The 22,564-nt window shown below is 48.5% G+C and overlaps 1 protein-coding gene across 2 annotated transcripts in view; it reads left to right on the top strand.

The window, feature by feature from the left end:
- Positions 1 to 22,564, top strand: part of scml4 (Scm polycomb group protein like 4) — a 262,549-nt gene that overhangs the window by 5,946 nt on the left and 234,039 nt on the right. For both annotated transcript variants that reach the window (XM_085997762.1, XM_085997763.1), the window contains exon 2: positions 5,258 to 5,359. In XM_085997762.1, the coding sequence (XP_085853888.1) occupies positions 5,335 to 5,359 (25 nt within the window). In that variant the 5' untranslated portion in view covers positions 5,258 to 5,334. The remainder of the gene's footprint in view (positions 1 to 5,257; positions 5,360 to 22,564) is intronic.

Below are 22,564 nucleotides of genomic sequence, written 5' to 3'. Positions count from 1 at the left end.
TGTTTTTCAAGGAGGCTTTGAGAGTGTCCTTGAAGCATTTCCTCTGATCACTTGGGACTCTCTTGCCGCGTCGGAGCTCTGAGTAGAGCACTTGTTTTGGGAGTCTCGTATCGGGCATGCGGACGATGTGGCCAGTCCATCGGAGCTGATCGAGCGTGGTCATAGCTTCGATACTGGGGATGTTGGCCTGAGCGAGAACACTGACGTTGGTGCGCCTATCCTGCCAATGGATTTGCAGGATCTTGCGGAGGCAGCGTTGGTGGTACCTCTCCAGTGCTTTGAGGTGCCTGCTGTACATGGTCCATGTCTCTGAAGCATACAGGAGGGCGGGTATCACTGCTGCCCTGTAGACCATGAGCTTAGTGCCGGGTTTGAGCTCCTGGTCTTCAAACACTCTCTTCCTCAGGTGACCGAAGGCTGCATTGGCACACTGAATGCGGTGTTGGACTTCGTCATCGACGTCTGCCCTTGTTGACAGTAGGCTCCCGAGGTATGGAAAGTGGCCCATGTTGTCCAAGGCCTCATGGATTTTGATAATCGGGGAGCAATACTGTGTGGCGGGGACAGGTTGGTAGAGAACCTTTGTCTTATGGATGTTTAGTGTAAGGCTCATGCTCTCGTATGCTTCAGTGAAGGTGTTGACGATGGTTTGGAGTTTGACCTCAGAGTGTGCGCAGACGCAAGCGTCATCTGCATACTGTAACTCGATGACAGAGGATGGGACGGCCTTGGATCTGGACTGGAGGCGACGGAGGTTGAACAGTTTCCCGTTTGTTCTGTAGATTAGCTTCACTCCAGCAGGGAGCTTACTGAGGGTGAAATGGAGCATTGCAGCCAGGAAGATCGAGAAGAGCGTTGGTGCTGTAACACAACCTTGTGTGACCCCGGTCCGTACATGAATTGGGTCTGTGGTAGATCCGTTGGTCAGGATCACAGCTTTCATTTCGTAGTGAAGCAGGCGGAGAATGGTGACAAACTTTTGAGGGCAGGTGAATTTGAGGAGGACACTTCATAATCCCTCATGGTTGATGGTGTCGAAGGCCTTTGTGAGGTCAAAGAAGGCCATGTACAGCGGTTGGTGCTGTTCCCTGCATTTTTCTTGTAGTTGACGCGCGGTGAAGATCATGTTCGTTGTGCCCCTTAGTGGGCCATGTCCACATTGCGACACTGGGAGGAGATCTTCAGCCACTGGGAGAAGGTAATTGAGGAGGATTCTTGCGATGACTTTCCCTGTGGCAGACAACAGGGAGACTCCTTTGTAATTACCGCTATCGGACTTGTCACCTTTCTTGAAGATGGTCACAATTATGGCATCTCTGAGATCCTCTGGCATGCTCTCCTCCTTCCAAATAAGAGAAATGAATTCAGGTATTCGCGCCAATAGTGCTTCTCCACCATGTTTTAGCGCCTCGGTGGGGAGTCATAGAAACATAGAAGATAGGAGCAGGAGTAGGCCATTCGGCCCCTCTAGCCTGCTCCGCCATTCAATGCGATCATGGCTGATCATCCAAGTTCAGTACCTGGTCCCTGCTTTCTCCCCCATACCCCTTGATCCCTTTAGCCTTAAGAAATATATCCAAAAGCCTTCTGAAAGTCCAAATACACCACATCCACTGGTTCTCCCTTATCTATTTTACCAGTTACTTCCTCAAAAATTCCAGTAGATTAGTCAAGCACGATTTACCTTTTGTAAATCCATGTTGACTTTGTCCAATCCTGTCACTGTTTTCCAAGTGCTCTGCTATTACATCTTTTATAATGGACTCTAGCATTTTCCCCACTACCGATGTCAGGCTTACCGGTCTGTAATTCCCCGTTTTCTCTCTACCACCTTTTTTGAATAGTGGGGTAACATTAGCAACCCTCCAATACATGGGTACTGTTCCAGATTCCATCGAATGTTGGAAGATGATCAGCAATGCATCTACTATTTCTAGGACCACTTCCTTAATTACCCTAGGATGTAGATTATCAGGCCCTGGGGATTTATCGGCCTTCAATCCCATCAATTTCCCTAACACCATTTCCCTACAAATACTGATTTCTTTCGGTTCCTCCCTTTCATCAGACCCTATGTTCCCCGACATCTCTGGGAGGTTATTTGTGTCCTCCTTTGTGAAGACAGAACCAAAATATGTATTTAATTGGTCTGCCATTTCTTTGTTCCCCATTATAAATTCCCCTGATTCTGACTGCAAGGGACCTATGCTTGACTTCACCAATCTTTTTCTCTTCACATATCTATAAAAGCTTTTACAGTCAGTTTTTATGTTCCCTGCAAGCTTACACTCATATTCAGTTTTCCCCTTCTTAATTAATCCCTTTGTCCTCCTTTGTTGAATCCTAAACTGCTCCCTATCCTCAGGTTTACTGCTTTTTCTGGCCAATTTATATGCCCTCTCCTTGGATCTTATGCTATCCCTAATTTCCCTTGTTAGCCACGGTTGAGTCACCTTTTTTGTTTTATTTTTATGCCAAACTGTGATAAACAAATTCTGTAGTTCATCCATGCGGTCTTTGAATGCTTGCCATTGCCTATCCACTGTCAACCCTTCGAGTGACATTCCCCAATCAATCCTACCCAACTCGCGCCTCAGACCATCGTAGTTTCCTTTATTTAAATTCAGGACCCTAGTCTCTGAGTCAACTACTTCGCTCTCCATCTTAATGAAGAATTCTATCATATTATGATCGCTCCAACCCAAGGGGCCTCGCACAACAAGATTGCTAATTAATCCTTTCTCGTTACATAATACCCAGTCTAAGATGGCCTGATCTCTGGTTTGTTCCCCGACATATTGGTCCAGGAAACCATCCCGTAAACACTCCAGGAATTCCTCCTCCACAGTACTGTTACTAATTTGGTTAACCCAATCTATATGTAGATTAAAGTCACCTATGATGACTGCTGTGCCCTTATTGCACGCTTCTCTAATTTCCCTTTTTAATTCCATCCCCAACCTCCGCATTATTGTTTGGAGGTCTATATACCACTCCCACTAACGTTTTCTGCCCCTTGGTATTTCTCAGTTCTACCCATACAGATTCCACATCATCAGAGCTAATATCCTTCCTTACAATTGTGTTAATCCCTTCTTTAACCAGCAATGCTACCCCACCTCCCTTTCCTTTTTGCCTATCTTTCCTGAATATTGAATACCCCTGGATGTTGAGTTCCCAGCCTTGGCCACTCTGGAGCCATGTTTCCGTAATCCCAATCAAATCATATTCGTTTACCTCTATTTGCGCAGCTAATTCATCCACCTTATTACGAATGCTCCTCGCATTAAGACACAAGGCCTTCAGGCTTGTTTTTTTAACGCTCTTAGACCTATTAGAATTATTATTTACTGTGGCCATGTTTGATTTAAACCGTTGATTTCTCTGACTGCCACTTTTGTTTTTCTCCTTCCTATCTTTTGCTTTTATCCTTGCACCTGAGGCCTTGTTGTTCTTCAGTTGTCGGATGGCCTTTTCAACCTCATGCCGGGCTGGGGTTGTGCTGAGGTGGTGGCGGGTAGCATGCTGCGGGATGGAGTTGAGGACACTCGCATCGAAGACAGAGTCTCGGTTAAGGAGATCTTCGAAGTGCTCCTTCCAGCGGGTACTGACTGCCTCTCTGTCCTTGATGAGTACCTCTGCATTCTTGGCCCGCAGTGGGGTAGGACCTTGGGTGCTTGGGCCATAGGTTGTCTTGACTGTGCTAAAGAATCCACCCACGTCGTGGTTGTCGGCTAGCTGCTGGATCTCCTGCGCTTTCTCCACCCACCATCTGTTCTTTAGGTCACTAGTTTTTTGTTGGACCTCGACCTTCAGGTGTCTATAGAGCTGCTTTCTTGCTCTCGAGTTGTGTTGCTGTTTCCAGATCAGGAACGCCTTGCGCTTGCGGCTTATTAGCTCCTGGATCTCCTGGTCATCGTCGTCGAACCAGTCTTGGTGTTTCCTGGTCGAGTGACCGAGCGTCTCTTCACACAGGTGCTGATTATGGAGGCCTTGAGTGCAGATCAGGCGCTGTGGACACTCTGTGTCTCTGAATCACTGGGAGTCATCAGGTTGTGAGGCGCAGGCTGAATAGGGCTTTCTTAGCAGGGTCTTTGAGTGCTGCAGGGTTGATTTTTCCTGCGGCATTGCTTCTGTTGCCTCCGCTGTTTTGGAGCTACATTGATGGAGATCACAGAGCGGATTAGGCGGTGGTCTGTCCAGCAGTCATCAGCTCCTGTCATGGCGCGGGTGATGCGGATGTCCTTGCGGTCCCTCGCTCAGACGATGATGTAGTCCAGCAGATACCAGTGCTTGGAGCGAGGGTGTTGCCATGAAGCCTTGTACTTGTCTCTCTGACGGAACAAGGTGTTGGTTATGACAAGGCCATGTTCTAAGCATTTCGTCAGGAGGAGGGTACCATTGGAGTTGGGTTTCCCTACCCCCTCTCTGCCGATCAAACCTCCCCAGAGGTCTGTGTCTTTCCAACTCTGGCGTTAAAGTCGCCAAGGAGGATCAGCTTGTCGCCCGTTGGGACTCGGGACAGGGATTGTTCGAGGCTGGAGTAGAATTCCTTTTTGGTCTCGTCTGTGGCTTTCAGTGTTGGGGCATACGCACTGATGACCGAACTGTAACTCCATCATGGTAGACATTTGGTCCTTGATTGAATGGGCCAATACTAATGATACCAGACTCCTGACCTGCCGAAATGTAACATATTACAGCATCAATTGTGGGTAAATCATTTGCATTGCGTCGCTGAGCTGTAGGATTCAGGTCCACATTTCCCATTTCCCACATGGTAAGTTGATCATGTTGCTTGGGCTCTGTGTGAGAAGTGTTGAGCGGAGGCCAGGAAATTGCTTTGCACCCCAGTGTTGGCAATTGTTTTATAGCTACTAATAATGGCTGGACATGGTATGGAGATGTTGATCTACCCTCCTGCTAAATTGGGAAATGTGAATGGTGCAGGAGGAAACAAAAATAGTGGGAAATAACTAAAAATGGAGGGAAAATGATTTTTGAAAAAGCAAAATAATTTGTATCAATAGGATATTCAAAGAATCGAACAATAAGAAACTTTGTAGCTCACCCACGAGACATGAAGGTCTTCCGAGTTCACTCATGGGATAAAAATTATATTTAAAAATTGCCACATGATTATGCTTGTTTTATTCCATTTGGTTAAAAGCCACATACATAGTATAAATTTAGGCCTTTTTTCATTTGTATATTATAGATACTGAAAGTTAACATCTGTGTTTTCTTTTTTGTGTAGCTCACATCATGTTGGACTTGTTGGAATGATACTTTAATTAACAATTCTCACCGGAAGAAGAGCACCTACAGCATAAAATGAAGAGACGAGCATTTCAGAAAGGTAACAGCGAATCACATAACTAAGCAATAATCAAGTCAGTCATTTGTTGGAATTTTGGTCTGAGCAACTGTAATCTTTTCCCCTCGATTCCAGCATACAATGCCCCTACCACACCCCAGATAAAAAAAAATACTGCATATATTTGTTTGATCTCTAAATATTTGCATTGAATACCACACTAGCCTGTGCTGGGATGGTATAATGGCACCCAGTGTTGGAGCCTGGCTGTTGACCCTCTTTATTTCAGTTGGTGCAGACATAGGGAGAAAAATGGAAGTATTTTGCACCTTCAGAAAAAAGAATAAGACTAACCTAGTCCTGGTCAATTTGTTATTTTTCAGGAAGGCTATAATTCATACTTGGAAGTCACAGGCGATACTAGTCAATCGGTATCTACAATATAACATACTAGCTGGGGAGCCCCGCGTTGCGAGGGCAATTTTGGGGCACGAGGGCAATTTTGGGGCGTTTGGTCTCCCTGCCCCTGTGTGTCCCCCCTCTCCCTGTCATGTCCTCTCCCTGTCCTATCCCTCCCTCCCCTCTCTCCCTCCCCTCTCTCCCTCCCTCCCTCCCTCCCCTTCCCTCTCTCCCTCCCTCCCCTCCCCTCTCTCCCTCCCTCCCCTCCCCTGTTTCCCTCTCCCCCCCCCCTCCCCTCCCGTGTCTCCCTCCCACCCCTCCCCCGCTCCCCCACTCCCCTCTGTCCCTCTCTCCGGCCCCTCCCCCTGCCTAGCGCCTGAGGACCGGTGCCGTTGCTGAGGTCCCCCGCGTAACGCGCGGCTGATGGACGGCCGCTGCATGCGGGCGGGCGGCGCATGCGTGGTGAGTGCGGGCGGCGCATGCGCGGTGAGTGCGGGCGGCCCGCGGGAGCCGGCAAGGCCGTTAGCGAGCGGGAAACTTCGGGCGGCGCGCCCGCGCTCCGTCCGCGACACCTGAGAGGGGGAAGTAGAGAGAGACAGAGAGGGAAGAGGAGAAGGAGAGAGAGGGAAGAGGAGAAGGAGAGAGAGGGAAGAGGAGAAGGAGAGAGAGAGAGGGAAGAAAGAGAGAGAGAGAGAGAAATTTTTTCAGCTTCAGGCCCCGAGTCCCCCCTGCGCGAGGGTGAGGAGGAGGGGGGGGGGGTTGCTAAACACAATATAAAACTCAAATAAATTGTTAATTAATTGCCTAACACATAATTGAAATATTTACCTTAGTTCCCTAACACACAGAAAGTGTGGGGGAAAAAATCGTGGAAAATCAAGATGGCGGCCACTCACCTCGGTTCAGAAGGATAAGGCCCGCCCACACACGCACCGATTGGTCGACCGGTCAGGTCACCGAAGCGTAGGATTGGTCAATCGTCGAGTCACTCGACACTCAACTGTAGGAAGACCTCGACGTCACACGGTCGCTAATGAGATGCTAATGAGCGGAACGCTGAACGTCTTTGGGATACCGCGGGCGGGATTTTTGTCCGGCCGAAACGTAAATACGCCTATGACCGGTCCGGAATCGCAAGCTTTCTTTTGAGGCGACGCGCGCGTCGGTACGCTCTGTAACTTCCAAACGTATAGAGACCAGGCGGACAGACAGACAGACAGACATCGGGACAGACAGACAGAAGAGCCGCTTTATATATATAGACTAGCTGGGGAGCCCTGCGTTGCGAGGGAAATTTTGGGGCGCGAGGGCAATTTTGGGGCGCTTGGTCTCCCTGCCCCTGTGTGTCCCCCCTCTCCCTGTCATGTCCTCTCCCTGTCCTATCCCTCCCTCCCCTGTCTCCCTCCCTCCCTCCCCTCGCCCACCCGCTCCCCTCCCCACCCCCTCCCCTGTCTGTGTCCCTCCCTCCCCCGCTCCCCTCTGTCCCTCTCTCCGACCCCTCCCCCTGCCTACCTGAGGTCCGGTGCCGTTGCCAGAGCGGGATTGCTGAGCGGCGGCCGGCGCTGGGAGCGGGCTCTCACAGCCGGCGCATGCGCGGTCAGTGCGTCCGGCGCATGCGCGGTCAGTGCGGCCGGCGCATGCGCGGTCAGTGCGTCCGGCGCATGCGCGGTCAGTGCGTCCGGCGCATGCGCGGTCAGTGCGGCTGGCGCATGCGCGGTCAGTGCGGCCGGCGCGAGCGCCCCGCGATTTCCAGAGGCTCGCGCGCCCCCGCGATTTCCCGAGGCTTTCCCCCCCCCCGCGATTTCCCGAGGCTCTCCCCCCTCCCCGCGATTTCCCGAGGCTCTCCCCCCCCCCGTGATTTCCCGAGGCTCTCCCCCCACCCCCCCCCGCGATTTCCCGAGGCTCTCCCCCCCGCCCCCCCGCGCGATTTCCCGAGGCTCTCCCCCCCCCCCCCCCCATTAAATTGTTATTTAACTCCCTAACACATCATTAAAATATTTACCTTAGTTCCCTAACACAGAGAAAGTGTGGGGGAAAAAATCGTGAAAAATCAAGATGGCGGCCACTCACCTCGGTTCAGAAGGATAAGGCCCGCCCACACACGCACCGATTGGTCGACCGATCAGGTCACCGAAGCGTAGGATTGGTCAATCGTCGAGTCACTCGACACTCAACTGTAGGAAGACCTCGACGTCACACGGTCGCTAATGAGATGCTAATGAGCGGAACGCTGAACGTTTTTGGGATACCGCGGGCGGGATTTTTGTCCGGCCGAAACGTAAATACGCCTATGACCGGTCCGGAATCGCAAGCTTTCTTTTGAGGCGACGCGCGCGTCGGTACGCTCTGTAACTTCCAAACGTATGGAGACCAGGCGGACAGACAGACAGACGAGCCGCTTTATATATATAGATTTATCCCTTTGAAAGAACAATAGAGGATTGGCTTGGAAGGTCCTTCTGCTCATTTGACCTCACCTTTCTACAGTAGCAACACTACTATTTTCTGCTTAAATTAGTCCCGTGTCCTACCTTTGCTGACAGCCCATTCCAACTGTTGATCAGCCTCTGTGTAAACCAGAAGTTTCTGGCGTGTGTGCTAAGTCTTACCTTTATAGTTTGGAATTATGTCCTCTTGTTCCTCAGTTTTGGTATATCAGGCCACAGGAAGGCTCAGAGCCAGGCTGGATCATCTCCTTATCCAACACTCACACAGTTTGCACCAGAGATTACTGTTGAATGATTGGAGCAGGCACACTGCCTGATTTTTTTCCTCCCTAGAACCGAGGTTAATTGTGGAACCTCTAATATCACCATAACTGAGGTCAGCCAATTCAGCGCAGACTAGAAATCAAAGCTGGGACTTTCTGATCTGTAAGGCTCTATTATAGAAACATAGAAGATAGGAGCAGGAGTAGGCCATTTGGCCCCTCGAGCCTGCTCCGCCATTTAATGAGATCATGGCTGATCATCCAAATTCAGTACCCTGTCCCTGCTTTCTCCCCATATCCCTTGATCTCTTTAGCCTTAAGAAATATATCCAACTCCTTCTTGAATATACTTAATGAATTGGCCTCAACTGCCTTCTGTGGTAGAGGATTCCACAGGTTCACCACTCTCTGGGTGAAGAAATTCCTCCTCATCTCTGTCCTAAATGGCTTACCCCTTATCCTTAGACTGTGACCCCTGGTTCTGAACTCCCCCGCCATCGGGAACATCCTTCCTGCATCTAGTCTGTCTAGTCCTGTTAGAATTTTATAAGTTTCAATGAGATCCCCTCTCATTCTTCTAAACTCCAGCGAGTATAAGCCCAATCGACCCAATCTCTCCTCATACGTCATTCCTGCCATCCCAGGTATCAGTCTGGTGAATCTTTGCTGCACTGCCTCCATGGCAAGAACATCCTTCCTCAGATAAGGCGACCAAAACTGCACACAGTACTCAAGGTGTGGTCTCACCAAGGCCCTGTACAACTGCATCAAGACATCCTTGTTCCTGTACTCGAACCCTCTCGCTACTAAGGCCAACATACCATTTGCCGCCTTAACCGCCTGCTGCACCTGCATGCTTACCTTCAGCGACTGGTGCACAAGGACACCCAGGTCTCGTTGCACTTCTCCTTCTCCCAATCTATTGCTGTTCAGATAATAATCTGCCTTCCTGTTTTTGCCACCAAAGTGGATAACCTCGCATTTATCCACATTATACTGCATTATATGATGTCTTTACCAACTGAGCTATTGAAGGAGCCAACGCCAATTTTAAAGGGTGAGTTTTGGTAACAAGGGGTGACTGACTGAGTGACATCAGTCGCAGTGCAGATATTTCCTTTTATAACATTTAAAGTTATGTGACAGATCAGTAAAATAGGTTTCTTCTTTGTGAGATCCTGTAATTGGTACCTGTCTCAAAATTGAAAATGATGCATCATCTTCCTTTTGATATCTGGTCCAAGAAACTTGTGTACACAGCTGTGTGTAAATCAATCCCATACTGCAAACGTGGCCAACAGCAGACTGGCGCAGTGGCACAGGATTTCAGTGTGACCTACACACATTCAGGCTCTCTCCTACTAGTTTAAATGTGTTTCTGATGACAGCTGCTATCCTGTCTGTTTTAAGCTATCTGAGATTCAATCCCTGGGACTGGCACTGATGGTAATGGAGGCAAATTTCAGTCAGCTTCAGGGGTTAAGCAGCAGTTTTGGTGATAAAGTCTCAGAATACTGCCACAGGGTATATAGTGGCCTGAATGTATACGCAGATAACTTCAGTTTTCCATCATTCAGGGCCATGTAGCACTCCTTTTGTACTACACATAAAATACCTAATATTCCCTTATTCTTAGTACTGTGCTGTGAAATGTCCTTTATGTCTTTTCAATGTCAAAGCTGAATAAAAACCTTTTTTTAATTTAAAAAAAGTCACGATAAAGTTGATGTATCATCTTAATCTACAAATCCTGACATATAATTAGACACTGAGTTCTGAGCATCTGCCTAATATTTCATTCTCAGGGTTTTTAAGTAAAGGATGATTTTTTTTTGGTGCCTTTTTCAATTAAACTTTTGCTGCTGATGGTGTACTATAATTTTTCCACTCAAAAGCTTGTCATTGTAAGTTCATAATGAATGAATGGAGCTGCGCATTTTAAATCTACTGAAATGTTCAAAATATAATAGGGTTAATGTCTTAGTGTTCCTAACCAAAAACAAGCACTTTGCATGTGCTGAAATAATTGCCAGTCAAAATTCAGACTGCAACTTACAAATAACATTTCTAGGTGAGACTTTCTTATGAGCATTCCCCATCTTTGAATGAAAGAAAGGAACACTTGCATTTATATAACGCCTTTCATGACCACCGGATGTCTCAAAGCGCTTTACAGCCAATGAAGTACTTTTGAAGTGGAGTCACTGTTGTAATGTGGAAAACGCGGTAGCCAATTTGCGCACAGCAAACTCCCACAAACTGCAATGTGATAATGACCAGATAGTCTGTTTTTGTTATATTGGTTGAGGGATAAATATTGGTCAGGACACCGGGGATAATTCCCCTACTCTTCTTCGAAATGGTGCCATGGGGTCTTTTACGTCCACCTGAGAGAGCAGACGGGGCCTTGGCTTAGCGTCTCATCGGAAAGACGGTATAAGGTGGATGTTCTTGATCGGGAAGCTGGCCGGACCAGTCTTGGATAGATATCTGAGGGAGTGGGCAGTTGGGAGGTACTAGTTTACGGGATCAGCCAGATAGACTGCACGGTGTTTTCTGCTACTGCAGTTCCTTATGTTCCTATGAACTATAAGAGGGTAAGTGAATCGGCAGCATGTACCATCCTTAAGTGTAACAAATGGATAATGCATCGGAGCTGCGTACAGTGAGTGGAAGCAATTTGGCACTTTGCCAATGAGACGGCCTATGCCTGAGCAGAACTGGAACCAATATACTTGCTGCGGGGGAGAGGCTTAAACTTATACGGCTGGCGATAGTGGGAAAGCAAGAGAGTAGAGTAGGTAGACTGGAAGGGGAAATATGCTTTAGCTGTACAGGGAATAAGGAGGTAGAAAGTTTGAAAGAGGTTATGTAGATCAAGGTAATTTTTTTAAAAAGCAATCAAGATAGGGAAGGCAAAAAAAAAAAGAAATTGCAAAGCTAAGGGAAAACAGACTAAAATGTGTGTGTATTAATGTACAGAATATAAGAAAGAAATGAGAGAACTGGAGTTACTGATTAAAGTAGAAAATCATAACCTAATGACATAATGCACTGCAGCAACTCACTAACCTTACTTTGCTAGAACCGCCCAGCTCCATGACGCCGACTATCGAGAAGGACAAGAGCAGCAATATCATGGGGACACCAGCACCTCCAAGTTCCCCTCCAGGTCACACACCAACTTGACTTGGACATATATCACTGTTCCTTCCTTGCCATAGGTCAAAATCCTGGAACTCCCTACCTAATACCATTGTGGAAGCACCATCACCACGAGGATGCAGGTGGTTCAAGGAGAAAGCACCAGCAACTCCTCAGGACAATTAGGGATGGGCAATAAATGCAGTTTTGCCAATGTCGTTTACATCCCATGGACAAATAAAGGAATCTGAAATCTGGCTGCAGCTGGTCAGAATTGGCAATTAAATATTCCTGGCTATAAAACTTTCAGGAGGGATAGGGAAGAAAGAAATGGAGGAGGGTTAGCAATATCAATTAGAAATAATATAGCCGTTTAGCCCCCAGTTACCAGTCCCTAAAAATCAAGCTGCATATATGAACTAGCTTATCCTTGGATTCAGTTTTTGGTGCAGGACTACACAAACTCAACAGAAAAAGATCTGCATTTTATCTCTTAGCAGTGAAGAATAAAAATACTAAGTTAACTCTTAAAAGAGTTTACCAGACCCTCTGGGAATTGGAATCAGGAGTTTCAAACTCTTGTCTTTTTGATTACATTGACCCATCACAGTATTTCATAGGCGTTTGGCCCATAAGGTAGAGAAACACAAAATAGGTGGGCAGTTATTCCAAGTGGATTGGCAACTGGCTGTATAAATGGAGGCAGAGAATGCATCGAGCAGTGCCAGAGTGGCAGGAAATGACTCTCTGTGTGTGTAATTTTCCCTACTTCTAAGTAAAGGAGGTAAATAATTGGCACTACTAAACCCACCACCCAAATTACATCTCAACAGTTCTTCTGTTAGCTATGGAAAGAAAAACTAGTTAAACTGAGTGACTATTTGCAATGGTATATTTACCACACAGCCATATTACTAACAGCAGCCATGAGAAATGAATGCCACATATACTCACTGGGTATTAACACATTTTTATTTTGACTCTGAGATGAACATGCAAGCAGATTTTCAACAAGCAAATTTGCTAAAAAGTACTGTTTGTATCTAAAAGCAAGATTTCTCTCTCTGTATAGAGTACTTTTCTTCTTTCTAACCCACATCTTATGGTGGTTCGCGAAGAACACAAAGGATTCCTGTATTACACGTCCTACAAAAACGCTTTTGTGCTTTGCATTGTGCACCAGTGGACCTTAAAGTGGTACTTCCTTCAGAAATTGCTGCCTTGTACCAGTGTACAGTTCATGGAGCTCAGAAGAAGAATGAAAATGCCTCTATAAAATTATTTATATTAAAGTTGACTTTTAACAGTTTAAAGGTTTGAAATTAATCCGGGGCAGTAGCGCACAACACTGGTGTCGCATCAGCTAGCATTGCAAAATCGCCTTGTTCAATTCTCAGTTTCAATGACTTCAACAGAACAGGTTATTGGGCAGGTGAATGATCTGTCGAGAGAATTCTTGACAGATCACAAATGCTGGGTTTTAGCCCATGCACTTCACATGCCTGAAACCGGCACTTGTGCGGCCCCTACGGGTGCGTACACACCTCGTACACACCCGTGGGGGTCACAAAATCCGGCCCATTGTATATCATCAATTTGGAAGCAGGTTAGCAACAAAACTCTCAAATTCTGCTGATGATATGAAGGTGGGGAGGGGGGGGGCGGGGAGGGGGGCAAGAGCAAAATTATAAGGTGCAGAGTAATTTAGATAGATTGGGAAGTGGCAAATGAAATTCAATGGCGACAGGCGCGAAATGATGATATTAGAGAAGAATCGGAACTGTAAACTAAATGGTATGACTTCATAGGATGCAGCAGAAAAATAATTTGAGGATATTGGTGGCAAACTTATTGAAACAATCTGCACAGTGTACAGCTGTGGTAAAGAAGGCATAAAGGATATTGGGCTGTATTGCACATGGAATAGATCACAGATTACAGTATGTGATTTTGAGCCTTTACAGAGCATTGGTACACAGTATCAGTGTGTTTGGTTCTGGTCAACAACAACAACTTGCATTTATATAGCGCCTTTAACATAGTAAAATGTCCCAAGGTGCTTCACTGGAGCGTTATCAAACAAAGTTTGACACCAAGCCACATAAGAAGATATTAGGGCAGATAACCAAAACCTTGGTCAAAGAGGTAGATTTTAAGGAGCGTCTTAAAGGAGGAAAGCGAGGTAGAGAGGCAGAGAGGTTTAGGGAGGGAATTCTGGAATTAGGGTCTAGGCAGCTGAAGGCACGGCCTCCAATGATGGAGCGATTAAAATCGGGTGTGTTCAAGAGGTCAGAATTGGAGGAGTGCAGAGACCTGGCAGTGTAGGGCTGGAGGTGAATACATAGATAAGCACATTACAGGAGGGACATCATGGCACTAGAAAAGTGGCAGCAAAGGGCTACCCATCTGATAACCCAGCATCATACAGCGAAGCTACCAGGAGAGACTACAGAAGCCGGGTTTGTTTACACTAGAGAATGCAGAGGGGATCTTATCGAGGCATTTAAGATTCTTAAGGATATCAACAAGTTGAACTTGAGAAACCATTTCTCTGAAAGTGACGACAAGGGGGTATGGGATGAAGCTCAGAAGAGGAAATGGACAGATCAGATACAAGTATACAAGACCAAAACGGTCTTCCGCTCCTGTCCAGATCTATGTTCCTAATCTTAATACTGTAAAAAGAACATATCACCACCAAGTCCAACTAAACAGATCTAATTGAAAAAATATATAGGAAAATATAGAGCATTTCAAAAATACAGTTGGACAAGGAATTGCAAATGGATTTTAATGTCGATAAATATAAGATAATGCAAATAGGGAGCTTGCCAACATTTGCAACTCATCTCTGGTTCCTGCAATTTGCCTAGATTTGTTTAGTTATCGAAATTAATGCAGGAAATTCAAACACTCAGGCTGGGATTTTGCTCACCTCGGCGGGTCGGTGGCGGTCCCGACCCCGCTGCTGCCTCCATCCCGCTCTGTGAAATGACTGAACGTTGATGGGGCTCGTTAAGACCACCCAGCACGTTTCGGCCAATTGGAGGAAGCGGGTCTGGTGACGTCATTCATGACGTGTCATCAGCCTGTTTCCTTAAAGGGACCATGTCCAAATTGAGTTTGACATTTGTGCTGTCGGTGTTCTACAGCATTGAGGTGCTGCAAACACTGACGAGCACTGCACAGAGGCACAGGGCTGCACCCAGGCTCTCCCATGACTCCCTCCATATTCCCATGGGCGGAAGAGACCTCCCCAGGAGACCAAAACAGCCTGGTCGCACATTGCACAAGAGGACACAAGCAGGGATGTGGTCAGGAGGACCTGGGTGCAGTGCCGCAAATGTTTCAATGATCTCAGTAGATCACGAAACGTTAGTATGAAGCCACATTCAATCTCATCCTGCTGTGCCTCTCATCACATCCCCATCACTCTGCCTTCCATACCCTACTCCTGCACATCCTTACCCAGCTTACCTTGGACCTCCACTCATCCCTCTCTATCTATATTATCACTTCCCCATCTCATTAGCCACCCCTCACACTCGCCCTCATCCTAGTGCAATCATACCAACTAACAACACACAAGGGTAGCCACTTGGGTGTTTTATGAAATGCTCATGTAAAGTTTCTGTTAATGTGGTGTCAAACGTTGAAACCTTTATTTTCAATACTTTGCCTTCTTGGACAGATTTATGCGCACCTTTGGAAGTGGCTTGGTGAATTGCAGTGAATGGTGAGATATAACAGCAGCCCCCGCAATGGTGAGGAGTGTGAAAGGAATGGCTTTGGCATTGTAGGGATGCCTTATGGTGTTGGTGTGAGGTGAAACATAGAAACATAGAAGATAGGAGTAGGAGTAGGCCATTCGGCCTCTCGAGCCTGCTCCGCCATTCAATGAGATCAAGGCTGATCATCCAAACTCAGTACCCTGTCCCTGCCTTGTCCCCATATCCCTTGATCCCTTTAGCCTTAAGAAATATATCTAACTCCTTCTTGAATATATTTAATGAATTGGCCTCAACTGCCTTCTGTGGCAGGGAATTCCACAGGTTCACCACTCTCTGGGTGAAGAAATTCCTCCTCATCTCTGTCCTAAATGGCTTACCCCTTATCCTTAGACTGTGACCCCTGGTTCTGGACTCCCCCGCCGTCGGGAACATCCTTCCTGCATCTAGTCTGTCTAGTCCTGTTAGAATGTTATAAGTTTCAATGAGATCCCCTCTCATTCTTCTAAACTCCAGCGAGTATAAGCCCAATCTCTCCTCATACGTCATTCCTGCCATCCCAGGTATCAGTCTGGTGAATCTTCGCTGCACTCCCTCCATGGCAAGAACATCCTTCCTCAGATAAGGCGACCAAAACTGCACACAGTACTCAAGGTGTGGTCTCACCAAGGCCCTGTACAACTGCATCAAGACATCCTTGTTCCTGTACTCGAACCCTCTCGCTACTAAGGCCAACATACCATTTGCCGACTTAACCGCCTGCTGCACCTGCATGCTTACCTTCAGCGACTGGTGCACAAGGACACCCAGGTCTCGTTGCACTTCTCCTTCTCCCAATCTATTGCTGTTCAGATAATAATCTGCCTTCCTGTTTTTGCCACCAAAGTGGATAACCTCGCATTTATCCACATTATACTGCATCTGCCATGCATCTGCCCAATCATCCAACCTGTCCAAATCATACTGGAGTTTCTCGGCATCCTCCTCACAGCACACACGCCCACCCAGCTTTGTGTCATCTGCAAACTTGGAGATATTACATCTAGTTCCCTCGTCTAGATCATTTATATATATTGTGAATAGCTGGGGTCCTAAGACCGATCCCTGCGGTACCCCACTAGTCACTGCCTGCCACTCGGAAAAAGACCCGTTTATTCCAACTCTTTGCTTCCTGTCTGCCAACCAGTTCTCTATCCAAATCAGTACCCTACCCCAATCCCATGTGCCTTAACTTTACACGCTAATCTCTTATGCGGGACCTTATCGAAAACCTTCTGAAAGTCCAAATACACCACATCCACTGGTTCTCCCTTATCTATTCTACCAGTTACATCCTCAAAAAATTCCAGTAGATTAGTCAAGCACGATTTACCTTTTGTAAATCCATGTTGACTATGTCCGATCCTGTCACTATTTTCCAAGTGCTCTGCTATTACATCTTTTATAATGGATTCTAGCATTTTCCCCACTACCGATGTCGGGCTTACCGGTCTATAATTCCCCGTTTTCTCTCTACTGTGGCGGAACCACCAGAGGATTACGGACAATTGTATATAATTCCTTTTACAGCAATGTAGTACAGCTTGGGGCTGCACCTTTAATGTATCTGTTAACTGTACTAGGGCTTCTTTCCTGTACTCCGCGTGATGACGTCATGCCGTCCGACACGTGATCTCTCAACGGCGGGAAGAACGTGATGACATCATGACGTCGGAGCTCAGAACCTTCTAGCAGTAGAGCTCGGAACCTTCTAGCAGTTGAGCTCGGAACCTTCTAGCAGTTGAGTTCGGAACCTGCTAGCAATTGAGCTCGGAACCTTCTAGCAGTTGAGTTCGGAACCTGCTAGCAGTTTCCAGAGAGGCTTTCAAGCAGACCAGACCTATGTGCATTTTCACAGAATCACAGAAACCCCACAGTGCAGATAGAGGCCATTTCGGCCCATCGAGCCTGCACCGACACATATCCCACCCGATCCCCGTAACCCCTACACCAACACAAATCCCACTCTATCCCCGTAACCCCACGTATTTAATCCCCCTAACACTAAGGGTCAATTTATCATAGCCAATCAACCTAACCCGCACATCTTTGGACTGTGGGAGGAAACCGGAGCACCCGGAGGAAACCCACGCAAACACGGGGAGAATGTGCAAACTCCACACAGACAGTCACCCGAGGCCAGATTCGAACCCGGGTCCCTGGCGCTGTGAGGCAACAGTGCTAACCACTATGCCACCGTGCTGCCCTTTTATCCTACAGTTTCCTGTACAGCTTCGTTTGTTCATTAAATGTTATTGTTTTTGATTTTCTGAGTCGATCTCAAATCTTCGGCTAGGAACCCCAGTTCCTACATTGGTGACCCTGATTTCTTCGAACAATTTTCGTTGAAGTTACATCATGGACACGAACGCCGTCACCCTCAAACTGCTGCAATTTTGGGAGCAACAACCGGCCGCGTGGTTTTTCCAGGCGGAAGCCCAATTTGCAATCCGGGGAGTAGCAGCGGATTCGACCCGTTATTATTACGTGGTCTCCACCCTCGACAGCGCCACGGCCTCGTGGGTCATCAGCCTCCTCGAGAGTCCACCGAACGATGGCAAGTACGAAGCTTTAAAAGCACGTTTACTGCAGATTTTCAGTCTGTCCAAGTCGGAGCGCGCTCGAAGACTTATCTCCATGCCCGGCCTCGGGGACTCAAAACCCTCAGAGCTCATGAGCCAAATGCTCGCGCTTTTGGGCTCAGAATCGCAATGTTTTCTGTTCCGCGAGCTGTTTCTCTGTCAACTACCAGAGCCAGTACAGACGGCCTTGGCCAATTCCGCGATCACGGATTGTGCTGAACTCGCCGTGGAAGCGGATAAAATATTCACCGTCTCACAACAATCTTGTGCAGCCACGAGGCGCCCATCACCCACAAGAGCGAATCCGACTCCTCCTCCTGCAGGCTGGTGTGCATACCACGCTCGTTTCGGCGCGAAGGCCAGAAATTGCCGTCCGCCCTGCAGTTTCTCACCAAAAAAAACCTACCTCAAACCAGCGGTTTCTGAGAAGATCAATAAGGCCTAAGGGACGCGCCGGAGTTGCGATGGCCGTCGGGTCCGCAGGGAAACTCCTATACATTACAGACTCCCTGTCAGGGCAACGTTTTCTCTGTGATACTGGCTCCCAGTGCAGTATCCTACCAGCGTCGAAGCTAGATCTTCAATCCGGCGGTCAAGGTCCCCCCTCGAGGCAGCCAATGGTGCGGCCATTCGCACGTTCGGAAAGCGTAGGGTCCAGTTGAGTTTTGGCGGCCAACGTTTTGTTTGGGAGTTCATTACGGCGAAAGTCTCACAGGCCATCCTGGGGGCAGGTTTCTTCTGCGCAAACGGGTTTCTCGTCGACGTCCGACACTGCCAGCTAATTAGTGCCTCCACTTTTCATTCGGTCCCCTGCCACCGAAGCACCACGATGTCTTGGTCAGTTGCCTGTGCAGTCCCATCTCCAAATGAGTTCTCTCGTCTTCTCAGTGAGTTCCCTGAGCTCACCAGGCCCACATTTTCTTCTTCAGTTGCGAGGCACGGTGTGGCGCACCACATTACCATGACAGGATCCCCCATTTATGCGAGAGCTCGAAGGCTGGAACCCGGTAAACTCGCGGCCGCCAAGGCGGAGTTCCATACAACGGAACGCCTGGGTATTATTCGACATTCGAATAGTCCTTGGTCCTCGCCATTACACATTGTTCCTAAACTGGGCGGCAGATGGCGACCATGCGGCAACTACAGACGCCTGAATGAGGCTACCACACTGGATCGGTATCCAATTCCTCACATTCAGGATTTTTCGGCCCATCTGGCAGGGAATTCCATCTTTTCCAAAGTAGACCTCGTCCGAGGCTATCATCAAGTGCCCATGCATCCTCAGGACGTCCCCAAAACTGCCATCATCACACCTTTCAGGCTCTTTGAGTTCCTTCGTATGCCGTTTGGGCTGAAGAATGCAGCACAAGCCTTCCAGCGTCTCATGGATTCCGTGTTGCGCAATCTGCCGTTCATCTTCGTCTACCTAGACGACATCCTTATTGCCAGTAACAGCACGAAAGAACACATTACGCACTTGCGTACCCTTTTTTCTCGTCTCAGCCAACATGGCCTTATTATCAACCCGGCCAAGTGCCAGTTTGGGTTGCACAGCATTGATTTCCTGGGACACAGAATCACCTCAGAAGGCGCCGTCCCGCTGGCCACGAAGGTGGATGCGGTCACCTCGTTCCCTCTTCCTCAGACTGTCAGGGCCCTCCAGGAATTTCTGGGAATGGTCAATTTTTATCATCGGTTCGTCCCCAAGGCGGCATTGTTGATGCAACCTTTGTACGAGGCCCTCAGAGGTAAATCGGGCAAAGACCCGATCGATTGGACACCCCAGATGGACCAGGCTTTCCTCGACACTAAGAACGCTTTGGCTGCTGCGACCATGTTGGCACATCCCCTTCCAGGCGCAACCATTGCCCTTACCACCGACGCATCTGATTATGCCATCGGGACTGTACAGGAGCAGTGGGTCGACGGCACATGGCAACCATTGGCTTTCTTCAGCCGCCAATTGCGGAAGAACGAACGCAAGTATAGTACTTTTGATAGGGAGTTGTTGGCATTGTTTCTGGCCATCCGTCATTTTCGCTTCCTACTGGAAGGACGCCCATTCACGGCTTTTGTAGACCACAAGCCACTTACTTTTGCGATGGCCAAGACAGCGGAACCATGGTCGGCACGGCAACAACGTCATCTTACGTACATATCTGAATTTACAACCGACATACAACATGTCTCGGGCAAAGACAACCTGGTGGCGGATTGTTTCTCCTGCGCCCAGCTCCACGCAGTACACCTGGGAGTCGACTATGTTGGTTTGGCAAAAGAACAGAAGGCAGACCCTGAAGTGCAGGCATACCGGACCGCACCTTCCAGCTTACAAGTGGCTGATGTCAGTTTCCAGGCCACAGGGACCACACTCCTGTGTGACTTCTCGATGGGCGTCCCACGTCCAATCGTTCCAGTCGAATGGCGCAGGAGAATTTTCGACACTATCCACGGGTTGTCACACCCTGGCATGAGAGCGTCACAACGACTCATGGCAAAGAAATTCGCCTGGAAGGGCATGCATCTCGACGTCCATGACTGGACCAATACCTGCGTGAGTTGCCAGAAGTCCGAGATACAACGCCATGTTAAGGCCCCAGTCGCCACTTTTCCGGTTCCGGAGCGTCGATTTGACCATGTGCACGTGGACCTGGTTGGTCCTCTCTCTTCCTCTCGCGGGTACACTCACCTCCTCACCGTGGTAGACCACACCACCAGGTGGCCAGAGGCAATTCCTTTGGTTGTCACCACAGCGGCAGACGTCTCCAGAGACTTCATCTCGTCGTGGGTAGCTCGGTTCGGGGTACCGGCTGACATCTCCTCCGACCGGGGGCCTCAATTTACCTCTGAGCTTTGGAATGCCGTAGCTCAAGGTTTGGGCACCAAGCTTCATCGTACCACTGCCTACCATCCACAGGCGAATGGTCTGTGTGAAAGATTCCACAGGTCCCTTAAAGCCGCAGTGCGTGCTAGTCTCCATGGGCCTAGTTGGGTGGACAGGCTCCCTTGGGTGCTGCTAGGTCTTCGCACGGCGCCTAAGGACGACCTGCATTCTTCTTCAGCAGAGCCGGTTTACGGCCAGCCACTGAGAGTGCCTGGCGATTTTCTTCCTCCTCACACAGAACCCTGGTCCCCAGCTCAGCAGCTCGTCAGCCACCAGGGAGCGGCTAGGAATTTCATCCCAGTGCCTATGTCACCTGCAGCGCTCCCATGTCCCGGTGGATCTTAAGAGCGCTGAATACGTGTTCATTCGACAGGATGCTCGCAAAAACCCGCTCAAACCGCCTTACACAGGTCCGTTCTGCGTCATCTCGTCAGGTGACAAGTCCTTCACAGTCGACGTCGGCGGTAAGCCTGACCACATCTCCATCGACCGGTTGAAACCGGCGCATCTGGATCTGAGCGAACCAGTCGTCACCGCTCAGCCACCTCATTGTGGTCGTCCACTGTCGACTGCCGGTCCAGTACAGCCACAGTCATCCGCCGAGCCGCCAGTGCCCGCCTCACCGGGTTGACCACAGCCGGCCTCCTCTTCTCCTCCGCCTGCGGCGTCATCCCAACCACAGCCAATGGCCAATTCGTCTTCTAGCGCTCCGTTCCAGCTGCCGGGGTATCGCAGTCGGTCGGACAGACTCGTCAGACCCCCTTCTCGCCTTACCTTCTCTGTTAAAAGCAATTCTGGGGGGGCGCAAGTGGCGGAACCACCAGAGGATTACGGACAATTGTATATAATTCCTTTTACAGCAATGTAGTACAGCTGGGGGCTGTACCTTTAATGTATCTGTTAACTGTACTAGTGCTTCTTCCCTGTACTCCGCGTGATGACATCATGCCGTCCGTCACGTGATCTCTCAACGGCGGGAAGAACGTGATGACGTCATGACGTCAGAGCTCGGAACCTTCTAGCAGTAGAGCTCGGAACCTTCTAGCAGTTGAGCTCGGAACCTGCTAGCAGTTGAGCTCGGAACCTTCTAGCAGTTTCCAGAGAGGCTTTCAAGCAGACCAGACCTACTTGCATTGTATCCTACAGTTTCCTGTACAGCTTCGTTTGTTCATTAAATTTTATTGTTTTTGATTTTCTGAGTCGATCTCAATTCTTCGGCTAGGAACCCCAGTTCCTACACTACCACCTTTGTTGAACATTGGGGTAACATTAGCTACCCTCCAATCCATGGGAACTGTTCCAGAATCTATAAAATTTTGGAAGATGACCAGCAATGCATCTACTATTTCTAGGGCCACTTCCTTAAGTTCCCTAGGATGTAGATTATCAGGCCCTGGGGATTTATCGGCCTTCAATCTCATCAATTTCCCTAACACCATTTCCCTACAAATACTGATTTCATTCAGTTCCTCCCTCTCATTAGACCCTATGTTCCCCAACATCTCTGGGAGGTTATTTGTGTCCTCCTTTGTGAAGGTGGTGCCAATCTGGTGCATCATGTGGCAGCCAGAGTGTACATCGTCAAGTGAAGCAACGTGGTTGGGTGCTGATGCCCTCTGTCCTATGCAGCATCAGTTGATTGTGGAGAAGGTTGGTGTTGTTGTTGGTGCTGCTGGTGTTGGGGCTGATCGTGGTGGGATTCTGAGGATCAAGGTGAGAGAGTATAAAGGGCACCCATGCTGATTGAATAGATGGCAGGTG

The sequence above is a fragment of the Somniosus microcephalus genome, chromosome 9 (genome assembly GCF_052327205.1).
Source record: "Somniosus microcephalus isolate GS21.2 chromosome 9, FLI_Smic_1.0, whole genome shotgun sequence".
NCBI lineage: Eukaryota > Metazoa > Chordata > Chondrichthyes > Squaliformes > Somniosidae > Somniosus > Somniosus microcephalus.
Note: the sequence above shows the minus strand (reverse complement) of the source record. Positions and strands in the feature narration are given on the sequence as shown.